Here is a 24,122-nt window from a genome sequence, read left to right as displayed (position 1 = left end):
CAGCTGCCTCAACTGAAAAATGAAGCTAATACCACTTATACCAGAGCAATACTGTGAAGGTCAAATAAAAATACAAATGTTGATATGTGTATACATGTATATACAAATCTATAAATTTTTCTTGTAAATAGGTAAACAGTATCCAAACATGAGTATTTTTGTGCAAATAAAGAAAATGATTGTTTCAGGACCTTTTCAAGTGTCTGGTGGCCATCTGTATGTCTTTGGAAAAATGTCTATTAGATTCTTTGCCCATTTTTAATGGGATTACTTGGGGGGGGGTTTGGTGTTGACTTATATAATTTTTAAATATTTTTTGGATATTAACTCCCTATTGGATAGGTCATTTGCAAACATCTTCTCCCACTCAGGAGATTCTGGATGAGAATCAGGAAGGCTCCAGCAGTCCACTCATGGAGTACATCCTGCTTGCCTAAAGGCCTTGGCTTCCTCAAAGATCAGAGACCAAGAATGACAGAATTGAATGGCCTGGGAAGAAAGGAAGACTGATAAAGTACATTTATTTAGAGGGTTGAAAAAAGACAAAATAATATGACCTCACAGATCCCATCAATTCTATGGACCCTTATAAAAGCAACCACGAACATCTGGACACCAAAAGTTACCCACAGGGATCCAAAGATCCCATATTTAGAACAGAAGAAAGATGTGCAACCCAACTACTAAAACATAATACAAAGTAGTAAGAGATGCATGTAGAAAAGTGCTTCAAGGGCAGAGGACAAGAGACAATGAACTGACTTAGGTAATCAGGAGAAGCTTAGATGTGAGGTGACTGTCAAGACCTCCCTTGAAGGATGGGCCACAAACAAATCTCGGACAGGGCATTTTCAGCACACAGGGTGCACAGGGCTTAGATGTGTAAGGGAGGTAGGATAAGAGCTCAGTGTGGGAGGAGCCTGGTATGGCTGAACCTAGCAGTGGTTTGCTTTTTGCTGTTGTTTTGTTTGGAGGGGTAGGGTCTGTAGAAGACAAAAAATTGGAAAGTGACACTTAAATATAAGGAAAGGGGAGAGCAAGTCTTGACATGTCCTTTATGTAGAGGTAAGAATTTTAAGAAAGAGAGGTTCATAATCAATCACTGTGTGCGAAGGTACTCAGGCATCCGTGTGACAGAAGGAGCAGAAGAGGCAGGCCTGAAAGCACAGGGAGGCTGGCTACAAGCTACCACAGAACTCCAGTTAAGAGAGGATGCGGCCTTGAACTGGGGAGTTGCAATGGACGAGACGACGGGCAGACTCGAAGGCCTTCCTGGGTGTTACGCTATATGTTGGCAAATCAAACTCCAATAAAACACACACACACACACACACACACACACACACACACACACAAAAGCCTTCCTGGGAAGCTGAAGACCTGGCCAATCTGCCATGGACAGGATGGGTCCTAACAGGGGTCAACGGAGCCAACAGCCTCACGATGGCCACCTTACAGGGAGTACCAGACGTCATCTCCCAGGATGGTAACAGCACAAGGGCCCAGAATCAACTTCCTCTCTGAGAGTGGCCTCCAGGTACTCGACACTTCACCCAGAAAACTGGCCTCACTGATCATTTTGGGACACAGATGGGGGGACCTCACAAACACCACTGTCCCACCATCCACCACAGCTGCCTCAAACACCCTCCACCTATGGGTGAAGAGAAACCCTGGTTTTCTGCACCCCTTACTCCAGGGGTACCCCTCCCTCTTCCCTAGTACAGCTCCCGTTTCTGTTGAGAAACTACTTTGGTTTTTATGACTACAGAGTGAGAACAAATCCAGTGTCTGCCAGAAAAAGCACATTCAAAGGAGAAGGGACAGCAGGATGTTAACGAGGCTGAGAATGAAGCTCCAGCCACAAAATAAAGCCTGATTTGGGGTTTCAGACATCCCGAGCTAAACAATGGCTTAATTCCTGTCATAAACACCCTTCTCCGTAAACCAGGCAGGCGCTATTTTTAGAACTTTTTCCATGATGCACTTGTTCTTTAAAGGAAGAGATAAAGGCAGTGGGAAGCAATTAGAAGTATGAACCCATATACTTTATGTCACAGTTGAGTACCAACCCACATGACACCTTCACAATTAAAAGCCCATATTGAAATGCAATAGGGTAACGATCTCAGTCTCTTCTTATTTTGCCGGGAAATTCTTTCAACATTTTATTTTGAAATCTTCAGCTATATTTTTTTAAATTCAAGAGTTGAGAAGAAGTGATGAAGTTGAGTTATGAAAGTGTCACCATCATTACCAAATCAGAAACAAAGAGCACTCTGCTAGCCATGACCAAGGCAGACAGCCATCAGGAGGGGAAGAAGGGGTTAATGTGAATGGGAACCAACATTTAGTGAGGACCTACTAAGTGTCAGGCACCAACCAAGGTTCTTGCTTCTTTCCTGCTTCATTCATTTAATGAACATTTTACCAAGTACTGACTATGTGCCAGCATTGTGCTCAATGGCAGAGATGTAGATTAACATTTTTTTTATGATTTTATTTACTCATTCATGAAAGACACAGAGAGAAAGGCAGAGACACAGGCAGAGGGAGAGCAGGCTCCCTGAGAGGAACCTGATACGGGACTTGATCCCAGGACCTGGGATCATATGATCCTGGGATCATAACATGAACTGAAGGCAGGCGCTCAACCACCGAGTCACCCAGGCACCCCAGAGATGTAGAATAAATAAGACAGACACTGCCCCTGCCTTCACAGACCTTCCATCTACCAGAGGGGGCAAATATTCAACAAGAGCATTCCCAGTGGCATGAGTGCTCAACATGGAAATTGCACACAGTGAGGAGAGTGTCTGAGGAAGTTGAACTGGCCTGGGGTGGGCCAGGGACACTGGGAAAGGTGTGATGTCTACACTGAGAGTTGAAGAATGGGTAGGAACTACCCCAGCCGAGAGAAGGAACAAGAATCTGCAGGCAGAGGAAGAGCCCATTGCAAGGCCCACAGGCAAGAGAGAGTTTGTGGCTTGGAGTGAGTGGGGAACAGCCAGATAAGACTGGAGACATGAGCTGAGTCTTGTAAATCATGACATAAATTTTAAGTTCATCCAAAGAAGTAGCAAGATGACATTAAAGGATTCTTAAGCAGGGAGTAATAAGATCATACTTGTCTTAAAGCATCATAAATCCTCACTAGCATCCTTTGGGGTAGGTCATATCCTATTTCATGAGGATGAGGAAAGAGGAATGAGGTTTAAGAACTTTCAGAAAGCCACACAGCTGGAATGCAGTAGAGTTTTGGATGAGAACTCGGGTCAGTCTGACTCCAAATCCCCTTTTCTTTCCACTACATCATCCTGTCTCGTAAGAAAAAGAAAGAAGAAGGAAAGAAGGAAAGAAAGAAAGAAAGAAAGAAAGAGAGAGAGAGAGAAAGAAAGAAAGAAAGAAAGAAAGAAAGAAAGAAAAGAAAAAAGAGAGAGAGAGAAAGAAAAAGACCAAAGCAAAGCAGAGATCCTGAAACTTCATTTCACCTGATTATTTATAACTTTTTACCAAAATCAAATATAGAGTTGATCTCTGGCATCACCAAACATTTGGGTTTTGCCCTGCCTGTCTTGAATAAATAGCTTATTAAAATATAATAAACATACACAAAATGGTTCTCCTCGGAGAAAAGCCGAGAATCCTCCCCCCACCACAAGACCCCAGGCCTCAAACAAGAGAGTGCTGGCCAGAAGGAGCCCCACAGACTGTGAGCGCACAAGGAGCAAACAGGGACAGACTGGCCTTCAGGGCTGGAAAGCAAGGACAAGGCCATGGGCCCAGCCACACTTTCCAAGCTCATGTTCAGCCTACCATCAAGTGGTCCTCCAAACACCTCTGGAAATGACAAACTTCCTACCTACAAGCACAGCCTATCCCGCACTGAGACAGTTCAGAGTATTTAAAAAGATTCATTATAAGAAGTAAAATTAGCTCAAAACCCAGATGCATGTGGCAGAAGTTCCTATTGTCAAAGCTGATTCCTCTCCAAAGCAGGAGAAAACCACATCGCAGTGAGGCATCCTGGAGTGTTGTCACTTTTCCGAGTCTAAAGGTGTCAAATGAAGTCAACATCCAGAAAGCAAAAAAAGAGTGGAGGAGGAAATCTCAATTTCAAGGCATATAGAGTCTGTTTCTAGAAAAAAAAAAAAAGGATAACACCTTTGCTCCCATACATACTGGCAGCCTCCACCAGCGATTCTGGCCCTTGAGACTGGAAAGTCAGGGACTGTGACACAGACTCATCGGGAACCTGGTACCTGCCTTCTGCTCTCCCTCGGCAGCAGACAGCGCCTCCACACATCACTTGCCAATGCACATAGTAAGCGTGGCCGTGCACGTAAGCAAACTTCAGTTCTCTGCATCTCTGTCCTGCTGCCTGGGGAGGTGCCCAGCTCAGCACCACCCCACGTGCTTCATGCGTGTCGCCCTGATGGGCAGCTGTGGCAGCATGCTCATGTGGGTAAGGGAGGCATCCCTATGTTACATCAAATCTCTGCACAATGCATAAAAACTAAGTGCTCTTCCTTTAAAAACTAAAGAAAATGTTAAAACTTTAAGTTGAGGGCAGTCTGGGTGGCTCAGTGGTTTAGCCACCATCTGCCCAGGGTATGATCCTGGAGTCCCGGGATCCAGTCCCACATCAGGCTCCCTGCATGGAGACTGCTTCTCCCTCTGCCTGTGTCTCTGCCTCTCTCTCTCCCTCTCCATGTCTCTCATGAATAAATAAATAAAATATTTAAAAAATAAAAATAAAATTTAAAAACTTTAGGTTGAGTAAAACAATTGCTAGCACCAATTATCAATAACAGGGAGAGAAGAAAATGGCACATGTGATGGGACAGGCAGTGTAGACTGGTACTACCTTGTCATGTGAACTCTGGCACTTTCTACCAAGTTTTAAATGTGTGTACCCTCTGTCTCCTTAATGTCACTGCCAGCACCCTACCATATTCACACAAGCACAAGTATTTAGAGAGCCAACATCAATAAAGCGAACTAAGCTCTAATATGGAAAACTTCCAGGTATACCAAACACATTGAGATGCTATCTAAAAATTATACATTTAAGGGGTGCCTGGGTGGCTCAGTCAGTTGAGTGTCCAACTCTTGGGTTTCAACTCAGGTCATGATCTCAGGTGCATGAGATCAAGTTCCATGTTGGGCTCTGAGCTCAGCGAGAAGTCTGCTTGGGTCTCCCCCTCTCCCTCTCCCTCTGCCTCCCCCTGCTCACATACTCTCTCAATCAATCAATCAAGATCTTTAAACAAAAAAACAATAAAATAAACATTCAAGATTTAGAAAGAAATAGAAAAATTCCAAACCCCAGGTACCAAAAAACAAAAACAAAAACCAGGAACACAAAACTAAAGCAACCAGTAAGGAGCTGAAACCAAAGAGTCCAGGCATTTTTCAAAAACAAGGGTTATTGGAACAGGGTATACACTGCAGAGGACAGGAGCGGAACACACATGCTCTGCCCAGGGTGACAAAGGGCTGCACTGATCCACAAACACAAAACAAAAGACATCTATCACAAGTATCAGAGACATAAAAAGGAAACGTGACACCTGTCTGGAACTCCGGGTAGAAAAAGGGTTACCTGTGAGAAATCAGAACCCCAAACCTGTGCCACACACAAGTGCGGAGACAGATTTCACACTGCTCACATGGTGGGGAGCCCCAGGGCTAAAACTTTTAGGGCTAAAAGCGCTGGTCTGCACCAGGTGAAACTTTATGATACATGGCACAGGCAATCTCAACTACCCCATCCAGATGCCTCTGCGACTGGGAACCCAGTGGACTCCCACCAAAGCCTCTAGCTATAGATAAGCTCACCACAAGAGGAAACTAGCCACCAAGAATGAAGATTTAAAGTATGCCTATGTGTTTACAGCAATAAAAAAAAAAAAAATGTTAGCAGGGCTGAATTTTAAAATGGGCAAGAGACACGAATACGCTTTTCACCACAGGAAACATGTCCTTGGAAACAAACTCCTGAAAAGATGCTCAGCATCTTGAGCCCTTTACTAAAAGGCAAACTAAGACCATGATGAAATATCACGACATGCTCATTAGTATGAAAAATGGAAAAGAGCAGCCAGAGCCAACGCTGGCAAGGACGCAGAAAACCGGATGTTTCCTAGATTACTGGTAGGAAGATAAAGTGATATAATCAACTGCAACTGGCAAGTAGTTTAAGAGCTTCTGACAAAACTAAATATACCCTTCCCTGCATTGCACACACACGCACAAACACAAGTGAATGCATGCAAGGACTGGTGGAGCCCAGCTACGATCTTTAATTAACACTATTCTACACATGTCACTTTCCTCATTTGGCTTAGCCATTTAAGACGCTATCATTGAGGGGAGCTGGATGAAGGGCAGACATTCTCTGTACTAGTTTTGCGACCTCCCACCAATCTGTAATTCTTTCTAAATAAAAAGCTTTCAAAAATCAATATTGGGTGTAAAATGCATGTTATAAAATATCACAATATGATATCATTTGTGCACATATATTTTTTAAATGCACAATTATACTACAGGCGTTTTCTGGATAAATGCATAAATAATGCAAATATTATAAAATCAATAGCAAGGAGACACACAACTTCAGGATAGAGATTTACCTCTAGGGATAAGTTCAAAGAGCACCTCAACTTTATCTTTAATATTTTAATTGTTACGAAAGGATTTGAAGTAAGAAATCACTATCTAGATGTTATAAATAAAGGAATGCTGGTTAATTACTCTCTACTGCTCTGAATGTTTAAAAGATTTCTAAATTAAAACCAAAAATACACATACAAAGAGCTTCACCGAAACATAATCTGTAATAGCCAAAGATTGGTAAGTTACATATCCGTCAACAGGGGAGAACTAAATGGATTTGGATGTAGTAACGCAAGGGAATACAAAGCAACCATTAAAAAGAATGAAGGGAATATGCACTCTTAAGGCAAAACCCTGAATACACTAGCAAGTGAAAAAAAAAAAAGCAAACTGGAAAATAATATCTACTGTATGAGCTCATTTTTTGTTTAAAAACACAATATAAACATATATAAACACATAATAAAACTCACACACTGTTTAATAATGGTTATTTCCAAGAAACAGCGGGCATTTCACTTCTAACTTTATATGCCTCTGCTTTAATATCTGATAAAGAAGAGCATGCTTTATTTCCAAAACCTGAAAAGTTTTTCTTATTGAGGTACAATCGACCTATACCATTATACTAGTCTCAGGTGTACAAATGGTGATTTGATACATGTTATCAATTGTGAAATGATCACCACACATAGTTATGAATCTTTTTTTATTTTGAGAACTTTTAAGATCTACTGTCTTAGCAACTTTCAAATACCTGATAGAGTATTGTTAATGACAGCCGCCATGCTCTACGTTACATTCCCAGGACTTACTTCTCTCATAAGTGGAAATTTGTACCTCTTCACCCATTTCTCCTACCCCCAACATGGCAGCTACCAATCTCTTCTCTGAGTCTATTCTCTGTATCTAAGAGCTCAGGTTTTTTGTTTGCCTGTTTGCTTTTAGATTCCATGGATAAGGAAGATTACAGAGTATTTGCCTTTCTCTGTCTGACTTGTTTCATTTAGCACTGTCCTCAATGTCCAGCCATCTTATCCCAAATGGCAGTATTTCCTTTTATGAGGACTCTTTTTAATTTAAAAAAAATTTTTTTCAGATTTTATTTATTTGAGAGAGAGAGTGAGCTAGTGAGCATGGGAGCACAGGGAGGAGCATAGAGGCGGGGGTGGGGGAGGATGGGGGCAAGGGGAGAAACATGGGGTGGGGGGAGTAGCAGAGGGAGAGGAAGAGGGAGAAGCAGACTCCTGGTAGAGCAAGGAGCTCTAGGTGGGGCTAAATCCCAGGACCCTGGGATCATGACCTGAGCTGAAAGCAGATGCTTAGCAGATATTTAGCCGACTGAGCCACCCAGGTGCCCCTTTTGAGAACTTTTTTAAAAAGGAGTTAATGAACCAAAAATCAAGACTTAATATTAAGCTAATATTGTTGAGCATTTAATTTGCTATATGCCAAAGTGTTTACATTCATAACCTTCCCTGCCCTGAACAAATCTGTGGGTACATATTATCCTCATTTGAACTCACAACCTCTACTTGAAGAGAAGGAAATGGAAGCTCTTCAAGGTGAAATGACATAGATGAAATCAAACAACTGAGTAAGTTGAGAAGTGGGTTATAACACACAGCACTGTTTCAGCCCACCACTCCAATCACCTGCATGAGGCACAGTATCAGAACATATGAAGAACATACAGCTTTTATCTCCTTATGGTAAGATGGAAAGCCTCGTGAGCTGGAACACACCCCCTGCGTGACCTGGCTGAATGATGTGCCCGTGCTCCGGCCACCACAGTGGCATATCTCAGATTACATCTTGACCTGGCTCCCTCATAAAGAACTGAAAGACGATGTGATGGGGAAAGGTGGTTTCCCGTCCATGGCTTCCCCACAGTGGTTCCAGAGAGAGAGAAAGGGGCTGGCATGGCAGCAGAGTGCTCCCAGACAGACCAAACCCCAGCAGGGTCACCCCTACATGAAAACCACAGTGAAATCCCACTGGGCAGAAGTGATGCTCTCTCTCATACACCAGCCACGACCTTGCCCTCTACAAAGGCAGAAAGCATTAGAGCATGGTAGTAAACTCAAAAATCAGCCCCCTCAAATCCCACTTCAGGAAAGGATTCTCTACCCAGCTGCAGGTGCAGGTAGCTGACAGCCTTCTGTTCACTTCCTAAGGAATGAAACTCCAACTTTCTGCTGAGGCACCTACCCACGGCTGAGCAGGAAGGTGGCTGAGAGGCCTGGTCCTTCCACCTTGTGTAGGACTCCTCTAGTGATAAGGAAGATCAGGGACCCCTACCAGGTCTAAAGCCAGAAAGTCTAGTAATCCTGGTATGAGTAACTGACAGGACTGGGAAGAAGAGACTGTGCACAGAAGGAACTGGTCCAAACGGGTTGGGTTTAAAGTCACAGAAACCTGGTTCTCAATACAGAGTCTACCACGTCCTGCCAAGTAGACCATGAACAAGTTAGTGACCCTCCCTAAGCCCCAGTTTCTAAAACTGCTTGGAGTTGTCCAGAGTATTAAAGATGAGAAGCACAGACCTAGCACACAGTAAGGGCCTCCTCCTTTCCTACAATCAGTCCAGGAGGGAGACATGAGGAGTAAAGCAAGGACTAAAGCCAGATTGCTCGAGCTCAGGAAAGAAGAGTCACACAGGGAAATGAGTTGGCCTTGAAAATACCATGTGCAATCCATTTAAAAGCAAAACTGCTACTTCCAGTCCACTTGTGCTCTGTGTCAAATTTTTCCTAGAAGTGGGAGAGGTTTGAGGAATCCACACTCTTACTCAATCTCCACTTGACCAGTGGCACCTACAGTGACAAAACTGAGCAGGAAATCAGCAGTAGGCTACAGCCAGGGAACAGAGATTTTTCTCTAATACTTCCAATTTCCAGTCCAGGTTGTAAGGAGCTTCAAAACTGTCACTCCATCCTAACAACAAGTAAAAAGTCTGAACAAACCAAAAAAAAAAAAAAATCAATTCTTGGATCCACTGGAGAAGTGAAACTGTAGGGCAAATTGTTCACCAAAAACTGGAGAGGCAGACAGGTGAACAAAAAAATTACAGCCTGCCAGAGAAGAAACCCATGAGCAGAAGCCTCCAGAAGAATGAAGAGCACGAGAGAGGAAAAACTAACCTATAACTGGCAAATCTCTTAGAGGCTCAGGATGGCCAAGTCTGAGAGTTACAAAGCCCAGGGAGAACCAGTCATGGTTTTGTGAGTTTTACCTCTAGGAGCTGTACCAGATCCTCACAGTGAAAATCAGAGAAAAATCTCCTCCTGCTTCTGTAAGGGAATATTCTAGAATATTGAATATTGAAATACACCAGAGAATTCTGTCCTTTTTCAGAAACGCCTGCCCTCAGGAGAAACTGTATAACCAGAGCCCAATGTTTTGGGTTTCATGGAGCCTACCTGAGCTGGCAGGAGGAACATACCCAATTCTGGCCTCCTCTGGCCTTTGACATGGAGGAAGGAAAATACTCAATTCTGGGCCCCTCAGCACATTCTGTCTGGCCCAAGTAGGGGAAATACCTAGAGGCATTTGTAAAATTCACATCCCAGAGGAATAGGCTCACTAAAACATCTAATCACAGGACCAAAGCTGCTTCTCCCCTGACACTTCACCTCCACACCACTAAGGGCCTATTTACCCAGCACATCAAGTTCAGCTTTCAAAACATGGAAAAACATACTAAAAGCCAAAAGCACAGTCTGAAGACACAGAACTAGCATCAGAACCAGGCCCAGAAATGGCAGGGGTATTGGAATTACCAGACCAGGAACTAAAACAACTATGATTAATATGTGAAGGGCTCTAACGCAAAATGTAACATTCAAGAACAGATGGGTTATGTAAGCAAAGAGATGGAAATTCTAGGAAAGAACCAAAAGGAAATACTAGAGATCAAAAACACTGTGACAGATACGAAGAATGCCTTTGATGAGCTCATTACCAGACCGAACACAGCTGAGGGAAGAATCTCTGAGCTTGAGGATATGTTAATGGAAGCCTTCAAAACCGAAAAGCAAAGACAAAAAGTGTTAGGAGTTAGTTGGACAGTTGGGTAGTCAGGGCCAGAGTCCCCAACAAGAAAATATGGAGTCCGGACAGCTAAGATATAACAGCACTAACAGGAGTGCTATTCCTGTTCTCAGCTTAGACAGGACTGCCCTCTCATTCTGTTTTGCAGCCTTTGCAGAAATGACTTCTGCAAAACATCCTCAGATAAAACAATTAACCACAAAGCATTTGTCACTATCACAGGCAAGGGGCAGCTAAGACATAAGCCCCCAGATGTCAGCCAAAAAGACCATCAGCCCATGGACATTAACCTAATAGGTAGACAGATAATGTGACCAAAGTCCTGATTGGCATGACTCTGCACACTCTGGCTGCTTAAGATAATTCTGCAAAAGAGCTCACTAAACCCCCACATTTAGAAACTCCCAACGGCAACCGTCTCAGGTCCCCTCCCTCTTCGGGAGCTTTGTACTATCGCTCGATAAATAAGCCTTGCCTTGCTGCCCACCATGCTTCATCTGGTCTAACTCTTCATTCTTCAAAGTGTCATGACCAAGAGCCACGGGCACTGAAGAATATAAATCCTGTAACAGAAGGACCAATAAAATAAATAAATAATAACAGAATATCCAGGGACTGTGGGACAACTGCAAAAGGTGTAACATGCATGTAATGAGAATACCAGAAGGGGAAGAAAGAGAGAAACAGAAAAAATATTTAAAGCAACAATGACTGGGAATTTCCCCCAAATTCATGCCAGGCACCAAATCCCAGGTCCAGGAAGCTCACAAAACACCATGTGGGCTATAAGACCAAAACACAAACAAACAAGCAAACAAAACACACCTAGACGTATCATCTCCAAACTGCAGGAAATCAAAGATCAAGAAAGAAATCCTGAAAGAAGCCAGAGGGGGAAAAAAACACATAACCTATATGGAACTAAGATAAGAACTACATCTAACTTCTCAGAATCATAAGCAAAAAAACCAGCAGACTGGAATATTTAAAGAGTTAAGAAAAGGAAAAAAAAAAAAAAAAACCTAGAATTCTCTACCCCATGAAATTATCTTTCAAAAGTAAAGGATTTTCTCTGACAAAAATTTAGGGAATTTGTTACCAGTGGAACTGGCTTGCAGGAAATGTTAAAAGAAGTCATTCAGAGAGGGACCCCCAGGTGGCTCAGAGGTTGAGTGCCTGCCTTCAGCTCAAGTCATGATCCTGAGGCCTTGGGATCATGTCCTGATCAGGCTCCCCACAGGGAGCTTGCTTCTCCCTCTGCCTGTGTCTCTACCTCTCTCTCTGTCTCTCATGAATAAATAAATAAAATCTTTAAAGAAGAAGTTGTTCAGAGAGAAGGAAGATAATACAGGTCAGAAACTCAGATCTATGTAAAGAAAGAGCATCAGGGAAGAATTAAGTGAAGATAAACAAAAACTCTTTTTTTCATATTCTTAACTAATATAGAAGATAACACTTTGTTCAAAATAATAGCAACGATGTATTTGATTCTGTCTGGGTATGTCTATATGCTTATGTGTGCTTATGGATAATGACAGCAATGATACAAGGAACAGAGGGGAGGAATCAGGAGAATTAGGATTATTTTATTATAAGGTACTTGCATTACCCATGAAGCAGTATGGTGTTATTTCAAAGTAGACTCAAATTAGTTGTAAATATATATTGCAAACTCTAAGGTAACCACTAAAAAAGAAAGTAAAAAAAAAAAAAAGAAATACAATTAAGATGCTAAGAAAGGAGAGAAAATAGAATCATATAAAACACTCAATTAAAACCACAAAAAGTGGAAAAAGTAGACAAGATAGGAACAAAGGTCAAGGGAAAAAAACAAAAAAAAACAGTAATAAATATGGCAGATATTATTAATCCAACTATGTCAATAATCATTTTAAACATCAACAGTCTAAATATGCCAACTAAGAGACTGTCAAAATGGATCAAAAAATAAGATCCAACTATATGCTGTCTACAAGAAACATACTTTAAATAGAAAGGCACAGGTAGATTAAATAAAAGGATGAAAAAAGACAACATTACTCGAAAGAAAGCAGAAGTAGCTATGTTAATTCTTGGCAGACCAGACTTCAGGGCAAGAAAAGCTATCGGGGGGCACCTGGTTGGCTCAGTGGTTGAGTGTCTGCCCTCAGCTCAGGGCATGATCCCAGGGTCCTGGGATTGAGTCCTGCCTTGGGCTCCCCGCAGGGAGCCTGCTTCTCCCTCTGCCTATGTCTCTGCCTCTACGTGTCTCTCATGAATAAATAAATAAAATCTTTTTTAAAAATCCATAAGCCTCTAATCAGGCTAACTAGTCCCTGGGATGGGGCCCAAATGCCTGCCTCATATTGCCAATCAATGAGCAACTATTTATGCCAGATGAGGTCAACAAAAACACTAACATCATTTCCTTTTTTCATCTATTCAATCAGTTAAAAAAAAAAAACAAACACTACCAATGAGCATCTACTATGTGTCAGACACTGTTTTAAGTGTCTGGGATGTATCAATGAACAATGAACAGAATAAATAAATAAGCTATAGGGGCATCGGGGTGGCTCAGTCTGTGAAGTGTCTGTCTTAGGCTCAGGTCCTGACCCTGGAGTCCCAGGATCGAGCCCCAAGTCAGGCTCCCTGCTCAGCGGGGAGTCTGCTTCTCCCTCTGTCCCTCCCCCTGCTCATGCTCTTTCTCTCACTTTCTTTCTCAAATAAGTAAAATATCTTTTAAAAAATAAACAAGCGGGGATCCCTGGGTGGCACAGCGGTTTGGCGCCTGCCTTTGGCCCAGGGCACGATCCTGGAGACCCGGGATCGAGTCCCACGTCGGGCTCCCAGTGCATGGAGCCTGCTTCTCCCTCTGCCTGTGTCTCTGCCTCTTTCTCTCTCTCTCTCACTGTGTGCCTATCATAAATAAATTAAAAATAAATAAATAAAATAACAAATAAACAAGCTATATAGGACATTAGAAGGTACTAAGTGGAGAAAAAGAGGAGAGAACTAGGAGTTATGAGTATTTTTACTTTCCTATTAATAATGCATATATATATAACAAATATATGCATATATATTAAGCAAATACTTTTTCTTCTCTCTCATATCCCCCTTATCAAACATAAGATGTATTAATAATAGTTTACATCTCAGTGTTTAAGTGATAGAATATCAAGGTGAAGAGTAAACATTACCCAAGAATATTGTATACACTCCTGTGGGAAGAGTTGGCACATTTTTGGTTAAATGCAGGATAACTGGATCATGTTACATGGGAAGTATGACTTTGTTGCTGTCTTTATTTGGAGATCAAGAATGGTTTAAGCGAATGTGTATGACAGGCTGACAAGTGGTGAACTATAATAGTTTCTTGTGTCAACTCGGCTAGACTGTGGTACCCAGTTATTCGATCAAACACTAAGCTTTCCTGTGAAGGAATTCTGTAAATGTGATTAATATCTACAATCAGCTGACTTTCAAGAAAGCAGACTATAGCTTATAACCTGGATGGCCCCATCCAATAAGTTGAAAGCCTTTAAGAGCAGAACAAAGTCCACCTGTGGACTTTGGCATTGGGTACTTCCAAAAGTTTCCAGGTGGCCAAGCTGTCCTATGAATTTTGGACTTGCCTAGCCAGCGCCCAGAATCACATAAAGCAACTCCTTGCAATAAATCTCTTAATATATAAGTATCCTAGTGTTTCTGATTCTCTGGTAGAACCCTGACTGATGCAGGTAACCACCCAGAGAAAATGACATTTGAGTAAAGACTTGCAGCTGGTGAAAGAGCTACCACGCAGATATCTAAGAGAAGAATGAGCCAGGTGTGTATGAGGAACATACACCAGGAGTGTGGCTGAGTGAGAGCAAGCAAGGCACAGAGCAGCAGGAAAGGAAGCTGATTTAGTAACCAAAAGCAGCAACAGGGACAGGGAAAAGTGCAGGCTGTATGCCAATAGGTTTTCTTTAGTCTTCTTTCAGTGATATACTGAGCCCAAATCAGAACCAAAAACTAGGCTTCCGAGTGCCTGTCTCTAAGATGACACAGGTGAATGCTCGCATCCCCATTAGTGGCACACACTCTGGGGTGCCACAAGTCAATCATCTCTAGTTGACTCATCTGACATTCAGTGCACTAGTGCACAACAGCCCCTGTGAGCTGCACTACACCGACCACTCCTCTCCTAGAGGTCCAGGAGCCAGGATGCCACAAGTCGATCTTCTGTAGTTGACTCATCTGACATTCAGTGCACTAGGGCACAGCTGCCCCCATGAGCTGCACCACTCTTCTCCTAGAGGTCCAGGAGTCAGGAGTCAGGCCAGAGAGGACCGTGTCATCTGAGCACAGGTCAAGAACTGAGTGGCCAACACCAAGTAGAGAGACAGCTTACTTGTCATCTCTGGGTAAGAAGGAAGTTGGCCGTGTGCAAGGTATGATGCTCTTTCCTGGTCCACCCAGGCAGAGTTGAAAAAATGAAGATCAGGCACCATCAAAGGCAGATAATAAGTGATCCTGATGCAGAGCCACCAGAGCCATTACGGTAAGGGTAATTCGAGCACGTGAAGCCTAGTGAACCACCTCATCCAGGCTTCCCAGCCTCTCATTTGTCCCAGCAAAAACACCACGACAGGTTTTCCTTACTACAAAGCTTACCAGAACAACAATTATTTCAAGTACATTCGTTAGCCTAGAAAGATGTTCATGATTATATAAAGTGAAGAAATGGTGACACAACCACATTACATGTACCTGTTGACTCATAGATACCTCTGAACCTCATAAATATTAATTATGAAAAAAAGTACTTACTAAGCTTTAAGAAATGGATACACTCAACAAAAAGAGTTAAAGAATGCATATAAGAATTATAACAGCCATCTGATTAGTGGGATTACAGGTGATTTTTGTTTCCTATTATCTTTTTTTCCTCTAATAATATGAATTGCTCAAATAAAAAAAAATTTTATGGGAGACAAGATGGCAAAAGAACAGGGGTCCTCAATTCATCTGGTTGCACAAACTTACCTAGATAGCTTTCAAAACATCCTGAACACCTACGAATTCAACCTGAGATGTAAAGAGAGAACAGCTGGAATGCTACAGAGAGAAAAGTGATCGCTTCTGACAAGGGAGGAAGGCAAAGAAAAAAGGGGGGGGCCACAACAAGCCAGGGCACGATAAGCCGGAACTTTCAAAATCTGCACCTGAGTCTTTCCTGACTGAAAAGTGCTCAGCAGGGGAGTGAAATAAGTCAATCGGAGAAGGACAAACATTATATGGTCTCATTCATTTGGAGAATATAAAAAATAGTGAAAGGGAATAAAGGGAAAGGAGAGAAAATGAGTGAAAATGTCAGTGAGGGTGACAAAACATGAGAGACACCTAACACTGGGATATGAACAAGGGGTAGTGGAAGGGGAGGTGGGTGGGGGGTTGGGGTGACTAGGTGACGGGCACTGAAGGGGGCACTTGGTGGGATGAGCACTGGGTGTTACACTATATGTTGGCAAGTTGAACTCCAACAAAAAAAAATTTTTTTAATAAAATAAAATAAAATAATGTCAGCCCCCCTCACCCCCCAAAAAAGTGCTCAGCAGGAAATAGGACAGAATCACAGGAGGGGCAGTGAAGCTTCAACATTCCCAGAGACACAATAAGAATAGAGGCACCTGGGAGAAAGCTCACTGCAAACCGCTGTCGGATCAGAGTAAAGGGCTAGAACTCCGCAACCCTCGGGGTCATTTGGGAGAAGCCAGCCCATACGCAGGTCAGCACCGGACCTCCCCTTACCCTAGAGCCTGCCAACAGACAGAGGCAGCTGTCCTATGTTCCCCTTTGAAGAGGCAGACCCGGGAGCAGGTCCAGCAGTGCAGGGCCCTCAATCCAAGGGCAGCAAATTGGACAAAGCTGGCTATCCTCCATTCCCTTTTGGGAGAAGCAGACCCCAGGAGAGCACAGGACAGCAAGAACTCTCCTGCCACTGGGCACCCTGCAATTTCTGCAGATCAGTGAACCTGCACCTGCCCCCAGAAGCATCTAGGCCAGTATGGACTGGGAGACTGCAGTTTGGTACTCATGGGGAGCTCTTGGGTCCGGAGCTGGAGATCTGGCCGCTCCCATTTTTTGCCTTTTTTCTTCTTTTCACAGTTCACCTGGGAGAGGTGGGGGCCTCTAGGGAACAAAGGCCTCACAGGATAAACAGCTGACACTGAGCCAGGCCACCTGGCAAGGGGAAGGGCATCTCTGCCCAGGCACAGACACCTGAGAACCAGTGCAGTAGACCCCTACCCCAGAAGAACTGCTAGAAGAACAAGGGAAGAGCAAGTTTACTGACCAAGCAGCACTGGAAAGCTCCAAGACTGAGGGAAAATAGTATATAGAACTAGAGATTTTCTCATTACAGTTTATTTATATTTCAGGTTAAAAATTTTCCCATATTGTTTCTTTTTTCCTTCCTTAACTACAATACTTTACCAACTCTTTGTTTTAAAGCTTTTTCCTTTTTGACTTTCATATTTCTACATTTACATGTTTAGATATATTCTTCATTTTTTGATTCCCTTCAATGTATTCAACTTAATTTTGGTAGATATACGAGTTATGGGTTTTTGTTTTTTGTTCTTTGTTTTTTCTGTCTCATTTTGTTTTATAATGGTGGAAGTTAGTACCTTCTAACACACAGACCAAAATACACCCAGAACCAAGCGAAACAATGTGTTGGTTCATTCTGTGAGATTATATTCATTCTTCCTTCCCATTCTGCCCCTCTCTTTTATCTTGTTTCTGTTTTTGTGGTTGATGTTAGGTCTCTATATAAGTTTTTCTGGTTTATATAAATTTGGAATTGAGCATCTGCTAACATACAGAACAAAATACACTCAGAACCTAGAGGATCACCCTCTAGGTCCCCTCAGAGAGACTATATTCTCTCTCCATCACCACTTCCTCACCAACCCTTTTGTTTTTGTTTTTTTACTATTTTGTTTTAAAATTTGTTTTTCACTTCAGTGGTCTCTTTGTTTTATTTTTTTCTGTTCTTCTTTTTCTTTTATTTTCTGGTCTCTGACCTCTTCAGAATGGTCTATGGTGTATTTTACTTAGGTTGTGGTTGATATTTTTGACTCTGCTTGCTCATACAACCACTCTGAACTGGACAAAAGAAAGAGCCAAAAGTAATACTGTCTGCCACAGAATTTCTGGACCTGGATTTAAATAACATGTCAGAGATACAATTCAAAAGTACAATTAAAAAATTACTGGTGGCTCTGAACAAAAGCATAAAGGACTCTAGAGATTCTCTTATTAAGATCTAATCAGGCCAAAATTAAAAATACTTTAACAGAGATGCAGTCTAAACTGGATGCTCTAACTGCTAGGGTTAATGAGATGGAAGACAGAGTGAATGACATAGAAGACAAGTTGATGGAAAGGAAGGAAGCTGAGGAAAAAAGAGAAAAACAATTAAGAACCCATGAGGAAAGGCTTAGGGAAATAAATGATAGCTTGAGAAGGAATAATATTCATCTTACTGGGATTCCAGAAGAGGTAGAGAGAGAGAGAGAGAGAGGACCACAAAGTATATTTGAACAAATCATAGTTGACAACTTCCCTAATCTGTGGAAGGAAATAGGCATTTAGATCCAAGAGATAGAGAGGAGCCCCCCCCCCCCCAAATCAACCAAAACTGTTCAATACCTTGACATTTAATAGTGAAACTTGCAAATTTCAAAGATAAAGAGAAAATTCTTAAAGCAGCTCAGGAAAAGATATACTTAACTTATGTGAGGAGAAATATCAGATTAACAACAGACCTATCCACAGAGACCTGGCAGGCCAGAAAGGGCTGGCATGATATACACAGGGTACTAAATGAGAAAAAATGCAGCCAAGAATACTTTATCCAGCAAGGCTGTCATTCATAATAGAAGGAGACATAAAGAGCTTCCAGGATAGACAGAAACTGAAAGAATATGTGACCACCAAACTGGCTCTGCAAGAAATATTAAGAGGGACCCTGTAAAAGAAAGAGGGAGCCCAAAGAAACAATCCACAAAAACAGGAACTGTATAGGTAATACGATGACACTATTCATATCTTTCAATAGTTACTCTGAACGTGAATGGGCTAAATTATCCCAACAAAAGACACAAGGTAATGGACTGGATAAAAAAGCAAGACCCATCTATATGTTGTCTACAAGAGACTCATTTTGGATATAAAGACACCTCCAGACTGAAAATGAAGGGGTGGAGAACCATTTACCATTCAAATGATCCTCAAAAGAAAGCTGAGGTAGCAATCTTCATATTAGATAAATTAGAGTTTATACAAAAGAATGTAATAAGAGATGAAGAGGGACACTCTATCATACTTAAAGGGTTTATCCAACAAGAAGACCTAACAATTATGAATATTTATGCCCCTAATCTGGGAGCAGCCAAATATATCAATGAATTAATAACCAAAGTAAAGAGATACATAGATAATAAATATATTAATAGGAGGCTTCAACACAGCACTCTTAGCAAAAGACAGATATTCTTTAAAAAAAAAAAAAGACAGATATTCTAAGCAGAACATCACCAAAGAAACAAGGGCCTTGAATAATACACTGGACTGAATAGATTTCACAGATATATACAGAACTTTCCATCCTAATGCAACTGAATACACATTCTTCTCAAGTTCACACAGAATTTTCTCCAGAATAGACCACATACTGGGTCACAAATCAGGTCTCAACTGATACCAAAAGATTGGGATTGTCCCCTGCATATTTTCAGGCCACAATGCTTTGAAACTAGAATTCAATCACAAGAAGAAATTTGGAAGAAAATCAAACACATGGAGGTTAAGGAGCATCCTATTAAAAGATGAATAGGTCAACCAGGAAATTAGAGAAGAATTAAAAAGATTCATGGAAATTAATGAAAATGAAAATACAACTGTTCAAAATCTTTGTGATACAGCAAAATCAGTCTTAAGAAGGAAACACATTGTAATACAAGCTTTCCTCAAAAATTTGGAAAAAACTTGGGGATTCCTGGGTGGCTCAGTGGTTTAGCACCTGCCTTCTGCCCAGGGCATGATCCTGGAGCCCTGGGATCAAATCCCACATCGGGCTCCCTGCATGGAGCCTGCTTCTCCCTCTGCCTGTGTCTCTGCCTCTCTCTCTCTCTCTCTCTCTCTCTCTCTCTCTCATGAATAAATAAATAAAATCTTTAAAAAATAAATTGGAAAACTCAAATATGCAATCTAACCTCACATCTATTTTTTTAAATTTTCATTTATTTATGATAGTCACACAGAGAGAGAGAGAGAGAGGCAGAGACATAGGCAGAGGGAGAAGCAGGCTCCATGCACTGGGAGCCTGACGTGGGATTCGACCCCGGGTCTCCAGGATCGCACCCTGGGCTGGAGGCAGGCGCCAAACCGCTGCGCTACCCAGGGATCCCTAACCTCACATCTAAAGGAATTGGAGAAAGAACAGCAAATAAAGCCTAAACCAAGTTGAAGAAGAGATATAATAAAGATTAGAGCAGAACTCAATGAAATAGAGACCAGAAGAACTGTAGAACAGATCAACAAAATCAGGAGCTGGTTCCTTGAAAGAATTAGTAAGATAGATAAACTCCTAGCCAGCCTTATTAAAAAGAAAAGAGAAAAGACTCAAATTAATAAAACCATGAATGAAAGAACAGAGATCACAACCAATACCAAGGAAATACAAACGATTTTAAAAAACGTATTATGCGCAGCTTTATGCCAACAAATTAGGCAATGTAGAAGAAATGGATGCATTTCTGGAAACCTACAAATTACCAAAACTGGAACAGGAAGACATAGAAAACCTGAACAGGCCAATAAACAGTGAGGAAATTGAAGCAGTCATCAAAAACCTCCCAAGACACAAAAGTCCAGGGCCAGATGGCTTCCCAGGGGAATTCTAACAAACATTTAAAGAAGAAATAATACCTGTTCTACTAAAGCTATTTCAAAGGATATAAAAAGATGGAATACTTCCTAACTCTTTCTATGAAGCCAGCATTACCTTGATCCCAAAACCAGACAAAGACCCCATCAAAAAGGAGAATTATGGACCAATATCCCTGATGAACATGGTTGCAAAAATTCTCACCAAGATACTAGCCAATAGGATCCAACAGTACATTAAGAGGATTATTCACCCTGACCAAATAGTATTTATCTCCAGGATGCAAGGGTGGTTCAACATTCCTAAAACAATCAACATGACAGATCGCATTAATAAGAGAAAAAACAAGAACCATATGATCTTCTCAATAGATGCAGAGATAGCATTTGACAAAATACAGCATCCATTCCTGATCAAAACTCTACAAAGTGTATGGATAGAGGGAACATTTCTCAATATCTTAAAAGCCATTTATGAAAAGCCCACAACAAATAACATTCTCAATGGGGAAAAACTGAAATCTTTTCCCCTAAGATCAGGAACACAACAAGGATGTCCGCTCTCACCACTGTTATTCAACACAGTACTAGAAGTCCTAGTCTCAGCAATCAGACAACAAAAAGAAATAAAAGGCATTCAAATTGGCAAAGAAGAAGTCAAACTCTCCCTCTTTGCAGATGACATGATATTGTATATAGAAAACCCAAAAGACTTCACCCCAAAATTGCTAGAACTCATACAGCAGTTCAGCTATGTGGCAGGATACAAAATCAATGCCCAGAAATCAGTGGCATTTCTGTACACTATCAATGAGACTGAAGAAAGAGAAATTAAGGAATTAATTGCATTAACAACTGCACCCAAAGCCATATGATACCTAGGAATAAACCTAACTAAAGAGGTAAAGGATCTATACCCTAAAAACTACAGAACACTTCTGAAAGAAATTGAGGAAGATGTAAAGAGATGGAAAAACATTCCATGCTCATGAACTGGAAGAATAAATATTTTGAAAATGTCTATGCCACCTAGAGCAATTTACACATTCAGTGCAATCCCTACCAAAATACCATGGACTTCCTTCATAGAGTTGGAACAAATAATCTTAAGATTTGTATAGAATCAGAAAAGACCCCAAATAGACAGAGGATTATTGAACAAGGAAACCAATGCTGGGAGCATCACAATGCCTGATTTCAAGCTGTATTACAAAGTTGTGATCATCAAGACAGTATGATACTGGCGCAAAAACCAACACATAGATCAATGGAACAGAATAGACAACCCAGAAATGGACCCTCACCTCTATGGTCAACTCATCTTTGACAAAGCAGGAAAGAAGATCCACTGGAAAAAGGACAGTCTCTTCAGTAAGTGGTATTGGGAAAACTGGACAGCCACATGCAGAAGAATGAAACTGGACCAATCTCTTATACCATACACAAAGATAAACTCAAAATAGTTGAAAGATCTTAATGTGAGACAAGAATCCACCAAAATACTAGAGGAGACCACGGGCAACAACCTTTGTGAACTTGGCTACAGCAACTTCTAGACACATCTATGAAGGCAAGGGAAACAAAAGCAAAAATGAACTATTGGGGCTTCATCAAGATAAAAAACCTTCTGCACAGCGAAGGAAACAAAACTAAAAGACAACCAACAGAATGGGAGAAGACATTTGTAAATGATGTATCAGATAAAGGGCAAGTATCCAAGATCTATAAAGAACTTATCAAACTCAACACCCAAGAAACAAACAATCCAGTCATGAAATGGACAGAAGACATGAACAGACATTTCTCCAAAGACCTACATATGGCCAATGAGCACATGAAAAAATGCTCCACATGCTGGCCATCAGGGAAATACAAATCAAAACCACAATGAGATACCACCTCACACCAGTGAGAATGGCTAAAATTAACAAGACAGGAAACAACAAGTGTTGGAGAGGATGTGGAGAAAGGGGAACCCTCTTGCACTGTTGGTGGGAATGCAAACTGGTGCAGCCACTCTGGAAAACTGTGTGGAGGTTCCTCAAGAAGTTAAAAATAGAGCTACCTTATGACCCAGCAATTGCACTACTGGGTATTTACCCCAAAGATAGATGTAGTGAAACACCAGGACATCACCCCAAAGTTCATAGCAGCAATGTCCACAATAGCCAAACTGTGGAAGGAGCCTTGATGTCCTTCAACAGATGAATGGATAAAGAAGATGTGGTCTCTATATACAATGGAATATTACTCAGCCATCAGAAAGGATGAATACCTACCATTTGCTTTGACATGGATGGAACTGCAGGGTATTATGCTGAGTGAAATAAGTCAATCAGAGAAGGACAATCATCATATGGTTTCACTCATACATGGAATATAAGAAATAGTGAAATGGATTATAAAGGAAAGGAGGGAAACTGAGTAGGAAAAAATTAGAGAGGGAGAAAAACCATGAGAGGCTCCTAACTCTGGGAAACAAACAAAAGGTTGCGGAAGGGGAGGTGGGTGGGGGGATTGGTGACGGACACCAAGGAGGTCACTTGATGGGATGAGCAATGGGTGTTATACTATATGTTAGCAAATTGAATTTAAATTTAAAAAATTGTTTATGGTTTATAAGTATAAACCCCTTTGTGGATATAGGACTTCTAGCCTCTTCTCTACTCCCTCAAGAAAGTGAATTGACACCTATCACCTCAATAATCTGGAACAGTGCTGTCTGCAGGCCCCTTTTACATCCAGGAAAGCACAAAGCTCAAAGGAGTTAGGTCATTTTCCCAAAGTCACATGTCATGGTGCATAGCCCAGCCAAGACAGGAGTATGAGGGTCCTGAAGGTCTCTTCCAAACCACACCCTTGCTTTGTAGCATTTTCTCAGCCCTGCACCCCAGAGAAGTGAGGTTTAAGAGGAGCTAGCCCGTCGCCCTTACCTCAGCCAGGCGGGAGTGCTTGTGGACATTCTCGCCTTTTTGCACACTGGGAGCCAGCTGCTGCAGGACACCCCTGCTGCTTGTCAGTGCTCTAGTCAGCCGAGCAAACTTCCCCCAGCCTAGAGCAATGCAGAGGAGAGAAGAGACAGTTTCAATCATATCCTGAAGGTCATGGACATTCACACCACCAGTTACACTGTCGAAGTACATACACCCATTGTCCTCCTGGGCTCCTGTGAGTCACTCTGCATTCCTCCCAGCCCAGACTTGCTGCTCAGAAAAGCACCGAGACACACTCAAATTTGTGTAGCAATTTAGTTTTCCCTGCACTTTCACTCTATCCTAGTCATAGCTTTGTGACATACGTAGGGCAGGTCTCAGTACTGTTTTACAAATAAGGAAACAGAGGCAGAGTGCCTAGAGAACTACAAAGAATCCAGAACCCAGATCTTTCCACTCTGGCCCAAAGCTTTCCTGCCAGATAATACCAGGCAGTCAAGATATTTCTCTGACTTTGTGACTGGGCTCAGGATGTTCCTAACCCCCACAGAGTCTGGGTTGCATGGACAAGCCAGTTAAATGGCCATTCCATGC

At 41.8% G+C, this 24,122-nt stretch overlaps 1 protein-coding gene across 2 annotated transcripts in view; it reads right to left on the bottom strand.

Moving 5' to 3' along the window:
* Positions 1-24,122, bottom strand: part of KCNH1 (potassium voltage-gated channel subfamily H member 1) — a 367,276-nt gene that overhangs the window by 291,852 nt on the left and 51,302 nt on the right. For both annotated transcript variants that reach the window (XM_072733343.1, XM_072733344.1), the window contains exon 5: positions 23,529-23,647. In XM_072733343.1, the coding sequence (XP_072589444.1) occupies positions 23,529-23,647 (119 nt within the window). The remainder of the gene's footprint in view (positions 1-23,528; positions 23,648-24,122) is intronic.

The sequence above is a fragment of the Vulpes vulpes genome, chromosome 13 (assembly GCF_048418805.1).
Source record: "Vulpes vulpes isolate BD-2025 chromosome 13, VulVul3, whole genome shotgun sequence".
NCBI lineage: Eukaryota > Metazoa > Chordata > Mammalia > Carnivora > Canidae > Vulpes > Vulpes vulpes.
Note: the sequence above shows the minus strand (reverse complement) of the source record. Positions and strands in the feature narration are given on the sequence as shown.